The sequence below is a fragment of the Ostrea edulis genome, chromosome 5 (genome assembly GCF_947568905.1).
Source record: "Ostrea edulis chromosome 5, xbOstEdul1.1, whole genome shotgun sequence".
Lineage (NCBI taxonomy): Eukaryota > Metazoa > Mollusca > Bivalvia > Ostreida > Ostreidae > Ostrea > Ostrea edulis.
Window position 1 is genome coordinate 11,990,065 of NC_079168.1, and position 22,677 is coordinate 12,012,741.

At 35.0% G+C, this 22,677-nt stretch overlaps 1 protein-coding gene and 1 long non-coding RNA gene across 5 annotated transcripts; one reads left to right on the forward strand and one right to left on the reverse strand.

Annotated features, from left to right (window-relative positions):
• Positions 1-1,970: 1,970 nt before the first annotated feature.
• Positions 1,971-19,444, reverse strand: LOC125650345 (repulsive guidance molecule B-like). 4 transcript variants are annotated; one of them, XM_048878559.2, is made up of 4 exons: positions 18,950-19,444; positions 10,326-10,474; positions 9,502-10,007; positions 1,971-4,261 (listed from the first exon to the last, which is right to left on the reverse strand). In XM_048878559.2, exons 1-4 carry the CDS (start codon positions 19,021-19,023, stop codon positions 3,575-3,577), a joined length of 1,416 nt encoding a protein of 471 aa, XP_048734516.1. In that variant the 5' UTR covers positions 19,024-19,444; the 3' UTR covers positions 1,971-3,574. The 4 variants fall into 4 exon arrangements, with proteins under 4 accessions (XP_048734516.1, XP_048734517.1, XP_048734518.1 ...); XM_048878560.2 differs by lacking the exon at positions 18,950-19,444 and adding an exon at positions 13,707-18,045; XM_048878561.2 differs by lacking the exon at positions 18,950-19,444 and adding an exon at positions 10,620-10,897.
• Positions 10,885-22,677, forward strand: LOC130055137 (uncharacterized). Its single transcript, XR_008803396.1, has 2 exons — positions 10,885-10,953; positions 21,868-22,677. It is a non-coding gene; the product is annotated as an uncharacterized LOC130055137 (long non-coding RNA).

Genomic DNA, 22,677 nt, shown 5'->3' on the forward strand with positions numbered 1-22,677 from the left:
ACACCTTTTTGTTTTCAACAAGACCTTAAAAACGTTGCAACAAGGCGAACTTAACGCCAAGGCTACGGGAACATGCATATATTATATAATAGTGGCCTTTTCATACCTAGCCATGAATAATTCAATTATCTGAAACATAAATTTAAAGCTCGAATTTCAGATTTTACTTCTCTTCTTTCGCTCCCCCTGAAGGGCCCCAGCAGGATAATTCAGTGTTTCGGTGCAGGTGTGCAAATCTCCCGAGCAAGATTAAGTATTTGATAAGCGGCAACCATAACGCTCAACCTTTAGGTAAAATGCCCTGAACCCCGCAGAACTCGTGTTGTTTGTATACATATGTTTTAACTTATTACTAGCAGCCTTCCTCTATGTCCTATACACTGAATGAGGAACTAATTTCCTTTAATTAAAAAAAATATATTGTTCAAACTTATAAACAATTTTTGTGTGTGTGATAAATGGGTTTCAAACACTGGGTTGTTTTGTGATTAATCACTAACTTGGTTTGTACTTGTAGTTCGAAGAATGAGTTTATTACTGGGTTATTAAAAATAGACTCAATACAGATTTCCCATCTTGAACTACAGAACAGAAGAACAATGCAACACAATGTACTCCATTATGTAACAATAAACAAATGCATTCATTATGCATGGAAATTGCATCCGTTCCACATAACTGGCAAAAAATTCAACTAATCAATCATAGTTTTACAATGTTCATACCATCTGTTCCAGCGCATGGTATATTGGCAACACTGGCGATTTTCCCCCCATTCCTGTTTCTCCCTAGTTAATTGATATAATGGGATTGACAGATACAATACACTAGCAGATTCGAACAACTTTGCTCATCCCCAATAGCCCAAAGAGCATGCCTGCGAACATTAAGCGACAGCATTTCACTCTTACGCCCGGTCAACATGCCATTCAAACAAAAGATTTCCAAGGAATCTTCATTCGACGTTTAAAAAAGCCAATTAAAAGTTTCAAGTAGTCTAGGAATCGTCGTTTAATTTCAACCATTTATTGTAATTTCTTGTTGCTATTCAACCGGCTTCCCTTTCAAAAGATACCCTACGCATTGTCAAGTCCAAATTCACTTCTTGGGAGAAAATCCCCCAACGTCTAAAAATTATGAAAACGCGTCTCCACCCCTCGCGACGGAACACTGCCCAATGCATTCAGGTTACAAAAGAAATCAAATCGCGTCAGTTTTGTTCCCCATTTGCCTATTTGGTCCAGTGGCCCATTACAGAAAGGCGAGTTTATGGCTTTCGGGGGTAAATGAAAATCACGTTGGGAATTTTTCAATACGAACAAAAGGTCATGCGGATCTCTACTTGAGCTAGCCTTATCGACGGACACCGTTTTATGGGGCGAAATTAAAGTGAATTAAAATTTTCTACGACCCCTGCCATTGTCAAGATGTGTTGTGTCTCATTTAGATCCCCCGATTGGCGCTGTCGTAGGTCTGTCCTAATATAGCCGACCCAAGTGACAGCGTTAAAAAATTTTCACATGGTTATCTATGCATAAACATGCACTAGATTCTTATCACTTAAAAATTAGTCCGATATGTTATGTAGATGTCCTGATAAGCATCATATATAACATGTATAGGACTTGAGAAACATCATTTTAACGTTATTAAACCCTAGAGAGAAACGACCAAAAACAAAAGTCGTGTATCAAATTCCAGCATGAACACCACGTCGGTGGTAGTTCAGGATGTACACTAGCGTTATCTCTATAATTCGGGAAAGTTTTAACTTTAGACAGCTATACGAGGACAAAGAAACCAAAATGGATGAACCTGTCTTGCCTACACCTGCACTACCTGTGTACACACGAGATGTGTCCAAGGCTACGATAGGGTCACTGGATGACAAATTGGTTCAGCAATGCTCTGATTAAACCAAGAAACCAAACCAAATAAAAAAAGACACAATTCAGAAAAATAACAAATTCTTTTCTTAAATGTTCTTAAAACAATTTTATTGCTTTTTTATTGTTTTCTGAAGAGTTGGAGAGTCCTTCCACATGTTGACTCTATTTTTTTCAGTTGATTCTGGCCCTCTCCTCATTGGTCACTTAGGTTGGTAATATATTGTTAAGATAGGAACTACAGGAGTGGATACACACAATGTTATGTGGACTAGAGGGTGAATATCCAAATTATGCAATATTTAGTTTGGGTTAAGTTTGATCACACCAGCCTAAAAGTTGCAAACAAGTTGTTCAATCTTTATTTAAACAAACAGTTTTAAAAAGCTTTTTGGGTATCTTTTGATAGCCTAGGTCTCTAGAATTTACACTTAATAACACTAAATCTCTGTGGTTGGGCTTCTTAAAAAAGCCAAGATATTTCAGAGGAAGAAATCAATATGAAGGCTTATATTTAAACAAGACTGACGCAAAGAACAAGAGGGCCAAAAACACAACTGAATACATATGGAATTCAATATACTCTGCATTGTCAAGCTATGAAGTTTCACATCATTAAAACTACTGAAAACATCCAATAATAAAGTGATGGTTTAGTGTATTCAGCAGTTGGTAATTATGTCACACACACACATACAGAAATTGTTCCACCACTCTCTCCCATGTCACTCCAATGTCAGACACTCTCTCCCATGTCACTCCAATGTCAGACATTCTCCACATTTATCACACATCATTTGTTCAGTGTGTATCTCATACACTCTATAACCACACATGTACACCAATCACTACGTACATAAAAAAAAAATATATGTACAAAAAAATCAAACTTCATTTTCACTTGTATCTCAACAAAAGCCCATCAAATGACACTACAATATAAGGTGGGTTTTGTAATAATTCAGCATATACATGTATATAACAAAATACTGTACTTTTGGCATCAATTACTCAACAAAGGTAGCATATATACTTTAGTAATGTTCCAAACAAATGTCTCAAATTCTTACGAAAAAGAGGGGTTTTTGCAGATAATCATAACAAAATAAAATCTGATACAGTCATATTCAGACTCGGCTTCAAAAAATTCATGTCTCTTTCCATATATCCAGCATCACTGAGAAAAATGAAAAATCAATTTCTGTGTTGCGACATTACCAATGTGTATGCATCTAGATGCTGACAACATACTGCTACTGCTACAGTATTTAGATGCCCATATGTTCTGAGCCAACTTCAAGAGATATAAAAAGAAATTGATTTAGATCATTCCAAGTAAAAAAAAAAAACACGACCTATTTTCTCACAAGTGCCAAGATGATTGTGATTCCGAGTACAGTAGATGTATTATCTTCCATAATTGCAGCATCTTTATTTTGTAACAGAATGACTAGGGCAGGTTCTACCTGCCAAAAGTCAACAATCAAGAAAACAATTGACTTTGTTGCGAAGCACCATGTAATGGCAGATCCAGATGCTTCGACATAACACTAAGAGAGCTGCTTCCCTAAAATTTTGGAATTGTGAAAATGCTGTTGGAAATTTTCTCCGTTGTTCAACTAGGAAAAAATATGAATATTGAAAGCGGCATGAATGTCTTTTGCCAATGTCTGAATATGTTACCTTTGTTATGAAGTCGCGTGTTCTAATAGTAAACATACGAAAACTGCTAAAGCACAAGTCCAGGAAATAAAGTTACTATGAATTCTATAACCACTTGACAGATGGATTTCATCGTATTCCAAATATGTTCTGTTTTCCTGAGTTTTAACAATGTCTGGTGATAGGTCTGTTAAATCCTCTAACAACTGATGTGCTGCTACGGTAAAATTTTTGTCTCCCGTGGTCATGAGATCAAACACACACGAATCAAAGTAAAAATCCACGACTTGTGACTGCCTACACAACTCACTAGCTCGTTCGCTGGTCATTGCAATATCACCCTGATGCAGGTCTATAATTTTCCGTCTATCGGCCAGGTATTTCTTATAATTAATTTGCTCCTGTTCGGGGCATCCTTGCACACACAATTGCTGAGTATCATCATCTAATGACTGTCCCACAATTTCTTGTGGCATTTTCATGGCAAATGTGAAATAGCGACCAATTTGTCGCACCCGTATAGTTGTATCAATGAACCGTAAGTAAATTTCAACATGTTTCCCTGGGTCCATCACTCTAATGGCCACACTTTCATCAGGACCAGCATGAGAGTGGCCGTTTTCAAAAGTGCCCGGTAGATCGTTGGTTTGAGCTTTGTAGGTCACAAAATCATGTGAAGCACAGTCATCATTCTTCTTTATCACAACAGTTAACTGAAAAATAAAGAATACAACAGTTAACTGAAAAATAAAGAATACAACGGTTAACTGAAAAATAAATACAACAGTCAACTGAAAAATAAAGAATACAACAGTTAACTGAAAAATAAAGAATACAACAGTTAACTGAAAAATAAAGAATACACCTGATAACTGAAAAATACTTGTCGAATGAATAAACCATTAAATGAAAAAGGTCAATTATCAAAAGTCAACTGTAAAATAGTCAACCAACAATCAACTGTAAAATAGTCAACCAACAATCAACTGTAAAATAGTCAACCAACAGTTAACTGTAAAATAGTCAACCAACAATCAACTGTAAAATAGTCAACCAACAATCAACTGTAAAATAGTCAACCAACAGTTAACTGTAAAATAGTCAACCAACAATCAACTGTAAAATAGTCAACCAACAATCAACTGTAAAATAGTCAACCAACAGTCAACTGTAAAATAGTCAACCAACAGTTAATTGAAAACTGATTAAAATCTTCCATTTGCAGCACCATGGCATAATGCATATACGCATTACACAAAACTTTCAAATGAACATACAAATGTTATCTACAAATGAATTCTGGAATGTTAATTAGTGTGTGCTTTAACAGCTTGTCATCTGATGTCTTCTGGAGAGTTCGGAAGTTTCTCTAAAAGTACAGAGTTAATGTCTATAAATGCATACAAATTCTGATTGTAGCTATTTCCTTGTGTCTTTGTAATATATGTTTTTCTGTGGATTTTCATTGCATTCCTGATCCTGCTAACAAGTCTTCGTCCAAACCTGTCACACGGCCTTACCAAGAGTGCACCACAGTCATCTACTAGACGTGCTAGCATTTTACCATGTTCAGGATTAAGAAACCAGTGCCACTCATTTATCTAGCTTTAACATAAGAGAAGTAAAAATTTTGCTTGAAGATTTAAAAAGTTAATGGAAGTGTTTCAACCTTGAGTAAATGCATTGCTGCACAGCAACATTCCATGGTATCTGCCAATGTGCATTCAACAGGAGACAAAAGTTTGGTCTGTAATCTCACTTAATCAAACCAAGGTGGACCACCCCAGGTCTCTTTCTAATGTCTATGTAGTATATGTGTACGCAACTCCAAAATCTCTGAATGAACACGATAAAACACAGCAAGTCCATTGCCTGATATAGAGACACAGACATACACAATTTTCTACATCAAAACTTCAAACAACATCAAAAAAGATTATTTACCTAAAATCTTCAGACAACTTTGAATATTTTGCTGTAAAATACATGATGCTGGTGTACATGTAACTGACATGGATTCCAATAGTTAACCTGGTATCCTAAACGTTAATTAGCATCATTTAACATGCTTTCCCTTCTGGTCCCTCAACCAAAGAATTCAAGATAAGCATCAAACACTATCATTATGATCCGAACTTTTGATATCCATATTAATTTTCGAATCCCAAAATAATTTATAAGTTATTGTTGAGTCACTGACCTGTTTACAAATATGTACAGGTATTTTGTTTGTATATTGTTATAATATGCATAATCTTAAAATTCCTGGACCAAAAATTTTTTTTCACAGATGTATGGCAAAAATACGAAGTACTTTGGGCATCTTCAAATTATGAAAATGCATTTGCTTTATGCTTGAAAGTTTAGATAATACATTTATTGTGTTATGCATGTGGTCATTTGTGAATACATACATTAAACTTGTATTAATTTCAGGTGTTTTTATGTACAGGTGTCATAAGACAGTTTACGCACGTCACTTAGTCCTGTTGATTTTAAATATCAAGCAAATAAACCCTCGCCAAACTTTAAAACCTCCATACATAAATCTACATTTAATCTCACATGGCCACAGCTCCAGAATAATATTTTCATAAAGGCTCTCATTTTGACTTGGCCTGGACTTACTACACAACAACAATGTATAGCAAAAATGCAATGTCCTCTTAACCCAGAGCCAAGTTCCACCGAATGGTGCGGGTTTTCTGTAGCTAGTCTTTACATACTTTTATTAATATGCTAAGTAAATGGGCTATAAATTTGTTCATATTTGACACAATGTTAATGAACAAGCCAGGTGCTCTGGAGATAAATCAGCACGATTAACTCTGTTTGCATGTATTTTAAAACACTGCGAGGTTCATTGCTTAAGAATGAAATACAAAAGCCTGAAAATCATGGGTATTAGCCATAACTGAATATCGGTGTGGTATTATTTTTTTTACCATTCTTAGTGGATTTTTTCTTCTTCAGAAGTCATTTTGAGATGGTAATGAATGCCTTTAGAAGAAAAATTAAAATTGCATGAAACATTAATTTATGTGAATATCATGAGTGGTTCTATCACCCACATATTACTTCACGGAAGGGTTCCCTCGCCGCGCATTGTCCTGTCCCATATACATAATAATTTGTTCAGGATAACATTTTACAGACATTTTTCATTTATTTAGAATGGAGTTCTAAATGTATATCTTTTCTGTTCATATTTTTAAAAGTAACAATAGGCATTTTCCTCTATATCATAATACAGGCTCGCAGTCATAAAACCAACTGATGGTAAATCTGTATTCCTTGTTTAACTAAATGCAAACACGTACAGGATCTGTTTATACAACCTGAATGCGTCTGTTTATACAACCTGAATGCGTGACAAGGTTAACCATGATGCATGACCTTCACCCAAGAGAAATTTGACCTCGACTTTTGAAACTTTACTGAGAAGTCTGTACTTGTATAGTTCAAAATTTACAAGCTCTTGTCCTTAATCTAACAAAAGCTTTGTTCGTTCAGGTGACTATAATGAATATGTCCAAAATTCAACATTAGGAATGGTAAGAACCACCACCCCCACACATTTTGGAGCAAGAAATACTTTACAGAGGAGAAATAAATCCTAGATCTATGAAACAGATGAATGATGCAATATTTGCTGAGTAAAGGGGAGACAAAAAACATCCTGCAAGACACAGTCAGGAGAAAGAAGGCTGGTGGAAGAAGACGCGGGAAGATGCCCTCCAAGAGTGGACAGGTCTTTCTATTGCCATGTCACAGAAAGCACCCCAAGACACAGGTCGGGACTCCAGAAATTGTCAGAGACAACCCAAGGTTATTGGATAATGAGGGGAAACTTTATTTTTTTCATTCCAAAGGATAATCCAACTCAATACCAAAATCTAATTTTGAAATAAAAATAAAAAATTCAAAACATTTTTTTCTTTTTCTGATCAATCATCTTGTATACTTAAGCCCTTTAATTTATTATTATTCTTTCTTTGAAAAACATGCCATTTATATAATTTTATTATCAAAGCATATACACCATTTCGTGAGTAAAATAATACAGAAATTTAGTAAAATGGATACTCCTTAGTTAAATTCAAAATAAAGTTAAACATCGATCTTTCCATTTTTTTCACCTCTGACCTCATCTATGGGGAAGGGCAGGAGGCTAGCATCTGAAAAACTAAAAATCAAATTTCTTTCACCTATATACACACTTACTGTATGTACAGTGTTGCACTTCACAAAAATATTTGAAAAAACTATGTACGGTAATTTTGCTGAAAAATCATCCTGTAGATTCATGTACCAGTGTGATGTTCCAATGAATTTTGCATGCATCTTTCATAGACTAATTGACATTTACTTCAGAAAGAGTTATCTGTAAAACGTGCAGAGTAGGCTTCATAGTAAATATGGATAAATAATGCATGGATTCCTAAATCTTACATCTATCACAATGTGCACCATGGAACTGATCTTAGGGTTTCTGACTAAACGAATAATTGGCCTCAACTGACCTGATCCAAGAACTGAACCATCAGTCCTGACCAACCAAAAAACAATTAAAACGATCCAGTCTGATTTGTAATAAACACACTCTAGACCTATAATATATGTTTGATGTGTCATAAAGTTACATGAAAACACCAATTATATACAGTTTATCAAATGTACAAATGTCCATGTATACAATGTACACTTATACAGTGCAGTGTATTTTTAAATATGTTTCCTATCAGTAAATATAAATAAATAAATATATATATATATATATATATATATATATATATATATATATATATATATATACTGATAGGAAACATATTTAAAAATACACTGCACTGTATAATTGTACAGTGCAAATATATAGATCTATATTTATACTGATAGGAAACAGAGCCTGCAGTAAGAGCATGTATTTGGAGGTTAATATTGAACAGGTCTGTAGTTCATCCTGTGTAAATTCGTACAATATTTGCATATATATATATATATATATATATATATATATATATATATATAAGGTAGTAAAATACAAGCAGTGGTCAAGGAAAGGCTATTTTTTAAAATTCCTTTAAGTCAACACTTCATACATGTACAGTCAGTGTATGTAACTTGGGACAAATAAATTAAGTATAAAACACCTGTTTCATGGTTTCAGATTAAATCTAGATAAGAAAATGCATATTAGCACATAAAACAAATCTGATATATGCCAGAGTGCCTTTGTAATAGTCTATTAATCATGCTTGTCTTGAATTTGAATGCCAGATAAAAAAGGCTAATTAACCAATATAACAGAAGATATATACACGCTCTTTGAATGCGCTATTATTGTTTACATGAAAAAAACACCAAAGCTCTGTTTATGGGCCTAGTTTGATTTGTATATATGTTCCAATAGCCATGGATGCATCTTCAATTTAAATTGTTTTTCTCTCCGTCTGTGAACACATTGAGAGATGTGAGTGATGAAATGCACGACTTGTGTGTATTCGTGATGCCTCGAGTGTTAGGCCTTGGTTATCACTTTCAATTCATTTATTCTCAAATTTGTATGTTTTCCAAACTGCCAGATTTTGCATGGAAATGTATTTGAGTCCTGGGTGGTAAATGATCAGATTCTAATCAATATAAATTCATTATGATAGCTTGAATGAATGTCGATGTCTAAATTCTGAGTTTACAACACATGTATCAAACCATTAAAATATTCTAAGACTTTAACAGTGTACCATTGATTACAAAGTCCGTTTAACTCTTGAGAGTTAGACAATGTTTCATTTAGCTTGTGGTTTATCATATATGTGTGGGAAATCGAATTGTCTATTTTCTTTCTTTCTTTCTTTTTTTTTTTTGAAACAAGATGACCTAGCAGTAAACTTTTTCCAATGTCATGAACTTCAATGCAATTGTACAGGCCTAATGCAATGGTAAAAGTGTGTACCTTGCTTGTGGCAGTAGCTGCTACATGGTCTTTCACAGGGTTGTTCGTGACCATAACCACAATGTGTTTGTTCTGAACCAGTGACCATGCACCTTCCACCTTACAAGTCTGAAACTCATCCTTAAATGTCCTCAAATGAGGATCACCAAATAACCCACAGTGCTGGTATTGAATTGGTTTGTTTGGGTCTCTGCTTCGAAAAGTGCATATCAAATTATCTCTCACTGGCAACCTAGGCCGACGGGGATCAACATTTGTCATATTGAAAATATCTCCAACATCATTACAACCCAACTGCTTCATTTTGTGGATGACCGCACGTTTGGCTAGTTGGTACTGTAAATTGGTTTTGCAGTTCACGCCTTCTGCAATCAGGCATACCAAGTGAGTTCTATGAGCCACACAGATAGGATCTTCACCATTACGCGGTTTGATCAAGCCTCTGTATGCCGCGTCTTCAGCAGTCCTCCAACGGTCATTACACAACTGCATTCCACAGGCATTGCCTTCAATAAATAATCCAATGTTTACACATTTTATGAAACTAATGTAAAAATCATAAAATAAGCTGTTGTCATAGAAAGTAGTGTACATAGGAGTTATACCAAACAATCACTCTAGATCAAATTCCTTATGATTATTTGTTTTGTTTTCTGATATATTTGCATATATATATATATATAATTCTAAACAATCAAATACAGTGAGGTTTTCTACAGCTCGAATACTCCTCCGTACAACTTATCAAAAATAAACACTCCTCTCCATGAAAAAAAATATAGGTCCCGTTTGGGAATATATCAATACCACTTATAATTACTTACTTGAATCGATTAAGTACACCAGAATGAAAATGACCACCAAGCTTAAAATAGGGGGCATAGGTGGGCAAGACAACGAGGCCATAACCTCCTTCCATTCGTATGTGACGGAGGGAACTCGGCCTGTCGACGAACGTTCACTCCGATATTCTCTGTGAAAGAAGAAACTCCATTTCAGTTCAACGTATTCTAGTTTCACATGATCAAAAACCTACACCAAGTGACTGTATAAGTATATCCCATTATTAAATTCATATTTCCGTCATTATTGAATTCACACACGTGTTAATTTCTCACTAATTTGAGGCACATTCTTCAACATGACTTCACTGTAAGATCCCAAGTATTGATATGCTAGCGAATTATTCCGCCGAAAATGGGTCAGGAGGCGGGGCGTTTATAGGGTCTGTCAATCAAAGTAAGCTTTTAACGAAAGAGGTGTGATTCCATTGGTTCAAACTGTGTTGCTTATGAATAAACTTTTAATGCACAGATCATAAACAAAGAGTTATCGTTTCTGCGTATTAAATTATAGCAAAAAACATGATTTCGTACAAATCTTATTCTAAAACTTTACTCTAGGCCTACAATACGCACAACAAGAGGTTAAGTGGATGAAATACAAAATCTGGTAATTAATTTACCTAATGACTGTTTTAGAAATATATTAATTAGATCTATATTGCCATGGACAAAATGTATTAGAAATATATATATATATATATATATATATATATATATATATATATATATATATATATATGTCTTGCAGGCAGCAACCATTTATAATTTATTTACCTTTTTTAATGTTTCAACTGGACGTGTTGTGAAGACATGTAAAAGTATTATTAGGATAAGATAAGATTCATTCAACCAATATTCTGGGTCATGGAGGGTGTATATATATATATATATATATATATATCCAACATGCAGTAATAAACAGAGAAAATGAAAAGATTAAGTTCAAATAAATATTAGCATCAATATGACATGAAGAAGGGGAAGAAAAAACCTTGGAGACAAAAATTTGCTGCAGTTGGGGATATTATCATTATTTATAGGTGGAAATGAAATACAAAATTTATCCTACCATAGATTTAACATATATATCTTCTAGAGAAGTAATTAAATCATCAATGCTTTACATTTATTTGTTTTATCAACTTACAAAGAGAATTATTTCTTATTAATATTTGGGGAAACAGATTTATTACATAAGTCTCTTTCCATGGTGTTCTTTTACTTTGCTGATATCATTGTTAATTCTGATTCGATTGTTATTGTGATTTTTTATATACATATTAAAAAATAGTTAGAGAGAGAGAGGGAGGAAGAGAGAGGGGGGAGAGATTATGTGTTAAAAGGGAGGTAACTCTAAAATTTGACTTCATTCGTATACTGAATGCCGTGTTGGTGTTGATTAACTCATTCATCTAATTAACTCATGCTGAGAAAATAATTGCCCATGATGAGTAGTGATTGAATAGTATTCAAGTACTTTGGAAGTTTAAATGTCAAATATGCCAACCACTGACATGATTTCAAGTTATTCAATGCATATGGATTTCAAAGAATTAGAGCCCCCCCCCCCCCCCAACCCCCAACCCCCGCTCCCAATAAATAATATCAAACTGACGCTATATTATAGTTCTAGATTGGATGAAAATCAAATGGCATTTTGAAAGCAGATACATTCTGCATTTGGGATTAAAACGGCTAAACGCTTTTTACGTTACCTAAACGTGATTTTTTGATATTTTTTTTTAGAACAAATTTTAATGCGGTGTATATCATATACCCTAAGAGGGGAAGTGTTTCTGAAAATTCTCAACATGAATATGTACATGTCAAATAAGAACCTGATGGGCCGATTGTGGCATAACTCGTTAGTATTGAGAAACTCAAAAGGACCGGGCAACAGGCATAGCCTATGTATGGCATAACTCATTATATTTGGGTGAGGTTGGATTTTGTCAAGAGAGTTTAATTGGTTTCATTATATACAAAATACATTTCAGAATGAAAGTTCAAAATTCTGGCGCACTTTGAAAAAGATTCGAGAGAAAGAATTATCTTTGATTGCGATACTCTCTCTCTTAATTGTAACATAAAACATCGTTGCGGAATGGAGGAGGTGAGCTGCATGGTGTATATTATAACAGAATAATATTTTCAAAGCATCACATGTTATGGATATTTATCTGATTCATATCATCAAAGATGGGCCATAAATGAGTTTATAACTTTTTATTGGAGTTATCACGCGTAGAGGAATGTAGTGAAGGAGTTCTACATGATGCAAATGTTTCGTTCAACACGCCTATAATGTACGGTTCTTTTGAAACATCTGTTGAACACTTTACCATGCTAATGATGCTTTCAAAGAGGTTCAGATTCCAGCGAGCAAGGCTCTTCCGAAACTTGCGGATCTTTTTACCAGACATGCCGTACTGTTCTCCCACAAAAAAAAAATGGCCAAACGATATCTTGCCTTTCGGCTTTTTTATCGAGATCAAACTTGCGAGTAAAAACTAATTGGAGTCTGTGCTTCACCATCCCAGCCACAGATGCCTGAGATGAGTATCTAACTGCAGCATTATTCTGTTTCCTTCCTTGAATATTGAATTTTATTTGTCTTACGTCAAGTTTACGTAATAGTTTTCTACGATCGCATTCAAGTTTTCTAAGAAATCTGCGCAGTAAAAGATTGGGGGGGGGGGGGGGGGGTGCAGTCGATGAAGAGATGCCGATTAAGTCTTTTATTTGCAATATATAAATAAAATTTAGGTCACATGGATCAAAATTAATAAAAACGGGAGATGGGTATGAAAATCACCCCCGAGTAAAGGTGACATTTACACTAAAATTAAAGGAATGTTTTCAAATGTCGGATTACGACCACGTGATTCCTTGAGAGACCTATCAGAATATACAACATCGTAATCCCCTTTCAGTAAACGGTCGAAGAGGCTAGTTTCTATTCAGTAACATTCAAATTTCTAAGCTGGTAGTTCTGAGTGTCTTCCGCGCTAATGGTCAGGAAGAAAGCTCGTCGTAAATCCTCTTTCGCCAATCTCTATCAAGTATTACTTGAAGTTGGAAAATAACATCGGCGTACAATTCAGTTTTAAGACGTGCGGGGATTACAAGTCTTACAAATGCAAAGGGCTTACAATAATTTTTCACACCTTTAGCGATAACATTCAATGCAAAGTGAAAACACTAAAATCACACATAGACTTTTATCAGATCGCACTGAAATATACATGCACTGTTCCTTACAAATCAACGCTATTAAGGAAAATAAATTAAGACAAAAATACAAAGTTTCAAATTTTTTTTTTTGTAGATATAGATAAAAATACCATAGAATCTACCTACCTGAATCGCTCGAGCAGTTTTAGAAAGACAACCATATGTTTAACTTCACCATCAAAATGTTCATTGTAACAAAACAGTCAAACATTTTATTTATCACAAATTATTTTCTCTGGAATGATTCACCAGAAGTCATACACCTCAAAGTTTTCCCTAGAATATGTTCAGCTGTTCATTTCATTCTTTTTGTGTCTATATCTCTCACAGGGGGGAAACTTACATCCAATTGACACAACATAATATGCTATAAAACTATATACTTTACGATCCTCGAAGTAAAACAATGTTTATATGGATTTTTACCACCGTCGAATTTTCGCACCATTTAGTTCCGTCATAATATAGTTATAATTTTCTCGGCAGGTGCGCGGAATTTAATATATAACTTCACCACATATTTCATAATGCGACCATTGTGTTCAATTCGGCTTATACTTGAAGTGCTATAGAAAGAAGAAGAAAAAATCTTAAGGCGACCACGTGCAAATAACCTCCTTGTTTTCTCAACCCCTCCTCAACTTGTTTCCTCTAATACAGCTTGTAAAATGGAAAAAAGGAAAATCTTGTCAACTAAGTCGTGAAACCTTCATTCTGGGGGATTTTGTCAATGTGCAAATAATTTCCAGATCAAATATATAAATTCGCCAACAATACCCTTGTCGTTGTAAGTGGTGATATAAATGGAAATATTTCGTGCCGTATCAAAGACAAGAGCCTCACACCTTTATATTTACACTGTGATTCACAAGATCTCAACAATGTTACCATTTTATTTGCCAAGGCTGTGAAAGTAAAAGTATTTGAATTCGGGATTAAATAAAACTCAAAAACTGCCTCTTATACATTTCAAGACGAACTAATGAATCATAATCAAATAGAAACGAAGTTAGGTACAATCTTACATTCTGGCCATGTTGCTGATTATATATTTGCCACATATTCAGTTCTAAAGTGGTGAGCGTATTAGGTAAAATTTCTGTATGCTATATACACCCCCTCCTCTAGGAGGAAAAGTATCGCAATAAAAATAGGATTATTTTAAAAGTGTATAGTATTAGATCTTCTTCAAATCAACAAATGGCATTATGTGTAGTTTACACGAAAGAAAGGAAGAAAGAAAGAAAAGGAAAGTAAGAAAGGAAGAAAGGGGTATCGAGGAATCGCGTGCGTATTTGATCCTGTATGTATAAAATGAAATAGATATTGCTGCATGTGCATTATCCTTCATCATGTGACAGACTTGCACCGTTCAATGCATACTTATACTTGCGTCTTGGTAAGTTTCCAAGCATTGTCTCCAGACGCAGGGCTTAGGATCAGTATGAATGTAATGCGATAAAAATGACAATCTGACGTAATGTCTGGTGATTGGAATACAGAGGACTCACGACCGACTTCACTAGACTAAAAGTTGGTTTTTTTTTAAAAAAGTAATAAAAAATGCTAGGCATAGATATACATGCAGCGAATCATTTGAACTATCGGATCTTCGAAACATTTAGTTTTGCTTAGGAAGCAGCTTTAGGACTGGTGAGGTCCGACGGGAAAACAATGTTGAAAAAAAAACCCCATTATTAATGAATATTTACATTTCCAATGTTTTTGCCTTCGATATCAATTGATAGCCATTTCCTCCTAAATGTGAATTAAACGATGTGCGTATGGATCTTGATGAATATACATGTAGTACTGCTATTGCCTGGGAGTTCTCGACAGAAATGAAAATAGAATGCAAATATAAGATATAAATTTTATTTGTGAAAATACATTAAAGTATCACAGCGACGCTTCACGCCGACATGTTTTTCAATGAAGCGCTAACGCGCATGCGTAAAGCGTCGCAGTTCATGCCCTCATGTATATTTCAAAAATGAAATTTATGTCTTAAATGATCATCAAAATACACATAAAATTATCGGGGATAAATGATTATAACTGAAGAAGAGTGTGTGTTAAAGCACATTTTGCTACATTTTTTCATATATGTTTGGTATGAATTGTTAATGTTCATTCCTAAATTAGTGATGTACACTTCTGCAACTCGTCAACATACAATGTTTACATTTCCAATTTTTTTCTGACATGATTACGAATTGTAATGGTGGTCATTTCTTCATGAATGCGTTGCAGTATGGACATTGCGCGTATGAATCTTGATGAATATAGTGCATCTATTTCAACTCTACAATGCGTTTCATGAAGTATACTAGTGTGTAGCTGCATATCTGTAGTTCTCTAAGGGGGAATATTGGGACAAACCAGAGAGCTACGGATCAACCCATTTTTAAAAATATGCCATTTACGACGCAGAAAAAATGCGCACAGTTGAGGCCTTATATCGTTGAACTCTTGCATTGCCGTCTAAAAAAAATCATATAAAAACCCTTACAAATTTCCCCATTATACTTGTGTCCAAACTTACCTTCAAATACTCATTAAAGCCCTATGCGACCTGAAATCCACAGCTTCAAATGACTTCGCTTGTTAACGTAGCAATGTTCGGCAGCCAGTCATATCGAACCCCGTTCATTTCCACACTCGTACACTTTGAAACCACAATGTCTGTATGAACTAATATTCCATAAAATATCTGAAGTGAAATATTTTGGATGAAACCATGCCAGTTCCGTAAAAAGATAATTATTTAAATAACTTGAACTTTAATATTGAACTAAATTTACGACTTTCATATAGTTTGGTCCCCACCCCTGCTACTTTGCTATCAAAATGGAGTGTAAGGGATCAAACTAGGCTTTTATAACATTTTCTATATTCAAGAGTTTATTTTACGTCTAGAAAAATCAGAAATTTGGAATTCATTCGTGCCTATGATAAATGAAGACCGGATACATACCTCGTACATGTATTTGATAATACGAATAGATACAAACAGCAACGAGGTTCGATTTGACTGGGTACCTAACATGGCTACGTTAACAAACGAAGTCGTTTGAAGCTGTGGATTTTCGGGTTGTGTGGGGTTTTAATGAGTATTTGAAGGAAAGTTTGGAAACAGGTATAATGGGAAAATATGTAAGGAATTTTTTGATATTGAACTTTTCATACTACAATGCTTTATAATGGGTGGATCTGTAGCTCTCTGGTCTGTTCCAATATTTTCCCAAACAGCAACAGATCTGCAGCTTGCTGGCATGAAGCGTTGCAGTTGATACTCTTGTGTTATTTTCAAAAATAAGATTTATTTCTCAAATAACATACACTAGTATGACATATTTAACAAAATATGGCAATGCTAATTATGTGCTTATGTGTAGTTAACATGTCAAAGGTGCATGTCTGATGATAAACGGATATTTCACCAAGAATTGAAACCAAGTCCGATTCCTTTGTTCGATCGGTTTAAGGAGAGCAGGTTAGTTCTTTTTCAAAGAAATAATAAAAGACACATCAAACACTGATATTCATAACGTAGATTTTAAAAAGAAATATAAATATATGCCACAAACGCGAAAACTGTTCGTGTTCTGTTTTCAATGACTGACAGGAAGTTGTTTCAATACGCAGATTGATACCGCCCCCTACCCTTTCAGCGGAAATGATCCGTGCGCTTAAGTTAAAAATAAGTAGATGTAAATTCATCTTCAATGAAAATAGCAGAGGAAAAGACTGAAATCGGTATAGGCAACACAGATCATGTGTGAACATTTAATGAAAAAATAATAAGGAAAATGTATCATGCTGTCCAGATTTCTTTCATAACATGGCGACAAGCCTTTCTTGTAGGTCTGCCTCTGTGAGATAAGATTTCTCTGTTGACACGCCAGATATGGTAAAAAATAATAAACTATGCTAACGTCTCGCACCATATTGAAATCGTGCAAAATCAGACCTATAAAAAATGCCAAGTTGTCAGTTTTTGCTGTAACTTTAGAAATGTTGTAAATATGAAGAAACAAGTTCTACGACAGAAAGATGGTACTTGTGAAGGCTGCGTGTGCGGATTTTGGAACTTAGAGGAAACGGGGCCCAAATTTAAAAAGAAAACTCTCATTTTTTCGAAGAATATGATTAGACAGCCGACTAAAAGCATTTGCAAGCCATCTCCTTCATCAAGACCATCAACACACACACATAAATGTAATGTAAATGTATGATCATGAATGTGAGAATGACGATGTTTACAAGTTTAGTTTGTTTTATGTCCATTCGAGAATGTTTCACTCGTGTCGAGACGTCACCAGCTGTAGGTGAAGTGCCGTGCAAAGGGCCAAAGCAAAGTTAAATGTGATTTCATGACTAGTCAGAAAAAAATGTCACAATGGCCAAAGACACAGTATCAAAGATAATATTGTCCATGCATTCTCCCAAATAGTAACCACAGAAAAATTGTATGGGCGACACATACTGAAGATCCACGTGGCTTGATGGGCATGGTCATCTACTACGACCAGAACTTAATACAAACTCTATAATATCACGTGATTTGTAAACATGGGGATATCGTTCTGTCATTCTTTTGTGTGTACATGTAAACGTCATCCTTATGTGTGTACATGTAAACGTCATTTTTATGTGTGTACATGTAAACACGGTGATATAAGCTTAAATTCAAAACAGCAACTGTGATTAATGATCCAATTTTTCAGCCTTTAGAATCAAAGGGAACCTCCGATTCCTGTACTCATGCAGCGGTCTGCTGTCACATAATTTTTTACATGACAATAATGAGAAATTGCGACGATTTACATGACCGTTTTCAGGAATACACGTACTCAGTAACCCTGCTAGAGGTCACGGCGATCTACTCAGAAGATGGTATTTCGATCAGATTTAAAACGTGGAGGCCTTGAGTGACATAAAATGATGTTTTTCTTTGTATTGTAAAATAAAACTAGTCAACACACATTGTACATATTGATGACTGCCGTTGAAATAATTGATAATTGATTAATTTTGGCATGTCTGATTCTAGCCCAGTTTACGGTAATTGTACAATAAATTTGAATGAAAAAAGGCCATTAAGTTGAAGGAAATAGTTATATTACTGGTACCAAATTACGTTATCCTTAAAGACAAGAAATCAGATCATCCACCGATCGCCAATGATTTTGTTATGCCTCTTTGCAAAAAATGGTTTCCGAATCTGACTGCACGTACGTTTTTAAATCTTTAACAGCCAATACGGTTAGTTACAGAGAGAAAAACCTCACAACTTACTGTAATAGAGTTTTGTTCTAGGATTGCGTGCTGTCATAACTCGAGCAGATGATACAGTAACTGCTTACCTGCAACCAAAGTAGGGGTCACGTGACATCTTCGACAGACGACCGCAGATGCCAATAGGTGGTTGGTTTCTCATTGTTTTAAAAAAAAAATACACCGTGTTCCTCTTGTTAAATTTCAAAACCAAAGAACGGAGGAAAGTAAATTCCAGTTGTTCTTGTGATCTTAACTTTCATCCGGTGAGGTATTTGAATCTGAATTTAATTTCACACAGGTGCACACTTTTTTTCCATGGTCGACGCAGAGTTTCTTTGGCTCCTATTTCTTCCACAAAAGTACTATTTTTGCACAGGCAGCCAGACTGTGATTAATTTCTCAACAAAGATATCATCCACCTTATAATATCGTAATCTACCGATAGTTTCATTTGAAATGAATTAGCGAGAATGGCATTTTGTCACGCAATCGCTACAACATAAAGATGACCAAAATGCGAAATTACTAACTAGGCAGCGTAATGCAATACGCCACCATCCCCTGTTTATTTTGGTTGAACTGGAAATAAAAGCAGAGAGTCTGTCATCATTTTGATTATATGATACTGTTCTTGAAGCCTCGATGAATAACTACATCTTAATTAATGTGCGCTGGATTTTGTTTATGACTTGATTTTTTTCCTTGATAGAAAAAGAAGCAGCATTTCTGTAATGCAATACCTCTTGTGTAGCCTCGGCACAAAAAGACCACTCCAGTACTGTGGATTATACCTGGCAATACTGAGAGATTTTTCTTTTGTTACAATGACATGTACAATACTTTCTGAAATACATTTAAAGCAATAAGTGGCGTACAAATAACGTGATAGTTATACAGAGGGGTCAACGATTAAACGATCGCGAATAAATCCACGCCCGTAACAAACAAACAAAACACTTGACAAGTTATTATTAAGGTGTTTAAAATTGTCTCTATGTGGTGCTTTCATATACAGTGTACATAAATCCTAGTAATAAATTTTAATTGAAATATATCTATTCATATCGTAGAGCGTTCGCTTCGTGATCGGGAGGTCGTGTGTTCGAGCCCCACTCGTGCCACAGCCGCGTCAAATATAGGTATAATGATAGCTCCTTTGCCAAACGCTCCGTACTTAGAAGTGAGAATCACGGGTCCTTATAAACAGAGGTCTTATGTCACGACAGGCGTTGACATTTAAAGAACCCTCACTGCTACAGCCCTGAGCGCTAAGCATATGTCTAAATTTTTGGTACTTCACCTAAAACTGGTGACGTCTCAGTATGAATGAATTTTTTTCAAAGGTTCGTAAAACAAAGAAATAAACAAACAAAACACATCGTCAACTTCACGACAACCGCCATTTTGTCGTTACTTTATTGAATATCCTGGTCACGACACCAGTTTCAACAAAATTCTGACAATTTTTTTTCATTTTGTCACTACGAGAGATAAAATCATCTATCGGCATTTAATTAAGTTTTATTCAGTTTCATTTCGGTTACATAATCCGTATTTTGAAGACTTTCCTATTAGAAAAGTCAAAATGCATTCATTTCGTTTTCTTGTCAAAGCAAGAGCAGTAGGGGTTGATTTAAAATGCAATATGATAAAATAGATCGCATTATAATTTGTAAAATTATCACGTTCCGTAAGACTTTATTTCCGCGATTTTGTCTATTCGCATTTATCATCAAGACATACTTTTCGTGAACATTTGATTTATTAGCTATTCATTATCAAGGACATTGCATAAAAACAAACTTTTTTATTAGAACATTATTTTAGCATTTAAGACAATATCGCAAAAATAAGATATTGCGAAAAGTCATCATTTGATTTATGTACATCGGATCTCGTAGAAAATTTTGAAATGAAATCTTAAGACACGCGCCTTTTCGTTAAGGAAGAGAAAAGCATGAAATTTAAGTTTAGTTCTGGAATAACAAGTCTTCATATTGGTTGCGGTAGCACAGTGTCATGATCGCGTCAAACCTAATACGAAAACATAGGATAGTGATTCCTCCTTCACCAAACGCTCGGCATTTGGGATATTTACCTTAAAGGTCCCATGTCACGACGTTACAGAACCCTCACTGTTATGACTCTTGAGATCAGCGCTAAGCATAGGTCTAAATTTGTTATACTTCACGTGTAGCTGGTGACGTCTTACAATGAGAATTCTAGAAGGTACGTACAATAAACAAGCACACAAGTCTACGAAAAAACATGAAAGCCCATTTTCAAAATTATGTTTAAAGGTTTTTAAAGAGTAAAAACAGAGAGAGAGAGAGAGAGAGAGAGAGAGAGAGAGAGAGAGAGAGAGAGAGAGAGAGAGAGAGAGAGAGAGAGCAGCGGCTAAACCGAGATTTTCAGCGGACAGATGGGTGTGTTGATTTTACTACCGAGCACTTCTCTCTAACAGAATTGTTGGTGTGAAGAAACACAGTACATCTGGCTAATTGTAGTCAAAGGCAGCGAATAAATCTCTGTAGATGAGAGGTATGAAATAAAAATCCAATTAGACGGAAGAAACAAAAGACGTCATATACAATTGGAAAAGACAAAAGTAGCAATATCTCCATAATCACTTTTTATGTTTGGAGCAGCTCTCGGGTTTAGCAATGACCAACACGCGTGAAAAGGCATTTCTTCCAATCAAATCATTGTCTTGTCATTTTGCACACGATGAAATTCGCGTCAAAATGGGAGATAAATCTCAATCATCAAGCCCCCAATACCCCCAATAGCCTATATTAGAGCGTAAAAGGAGAATGAACAAAAGATGGTTATATAATCTTTCGTGATTAATTCCTAACGCTAAAAGATGCCTAAATTGCATAACCCTGATATAATCTGCAGACGATATAAAAATGCGCGAAAACGGGATTTTATCGCTCCGCTCTGCCTAATTGTGCGTCATAAATATCAATGCTTTATTCAGACGATATAATTTCAATTCCAGATGGTGTGAAGACGATGCCAAGACGTGGCTATTGCCACATTCAAACAAAAATTATGCAGATACTGAGAGGAAGAAAAAGTCGCCTGTTCATCTTCAACGTTTGCATTTAACACGAAAAGAAATGTGACCCTGGAGAACGTCAATATACCTATGGAAAAGATACACTGCTAAAAGTGGCGTGCAATATATGGTCTCGACCTGCACCAATCTCATACAGCAGATATAAAAAGAAATCTGTTTCAAAAGACACGAAAAATGGTATTGTGATAATATACCAAAATTGGTTAATGTTCGTGATATCTCTACATTCAACTGTATAAGTACCAACTTGACCACCAGTTAAGAATTAAATTTCATTTGTGAAAATACATGAGGGTATGAACTGCGACGCTTCACGCCGGCCTACTTCATGAAGCGCGTTGGAGTTTCATGAAAAGTATGCCGGCAGTTCAAACCCACATCAATTTTCAAAAAATGAAACTTATTTCTTATATTACATTCTACTTCATTTTTGTTCAAATTCCCTGATTTAAAATAGACGTGCTATATTTATCAAGTATAGCTTTGTATTCATCCGCGCATTATATACAACTTCGTGGTGGAATGCTGATCATTACAATTTGTAAAGATATCAAAGGCAAAAACATTGAAATGCAAATATTAATTACTGTATACAGCTTTAACTTTCCTCCGGATTAATTTTTACGGTTTCTTCTCTTCACAATTTTCTTTTAGATTGGTAATATTGACTGCAGTTTAAATTTCACAGTTTTGGCCCACAGTGAAAAAACAGCGAAAAATAAACTACAT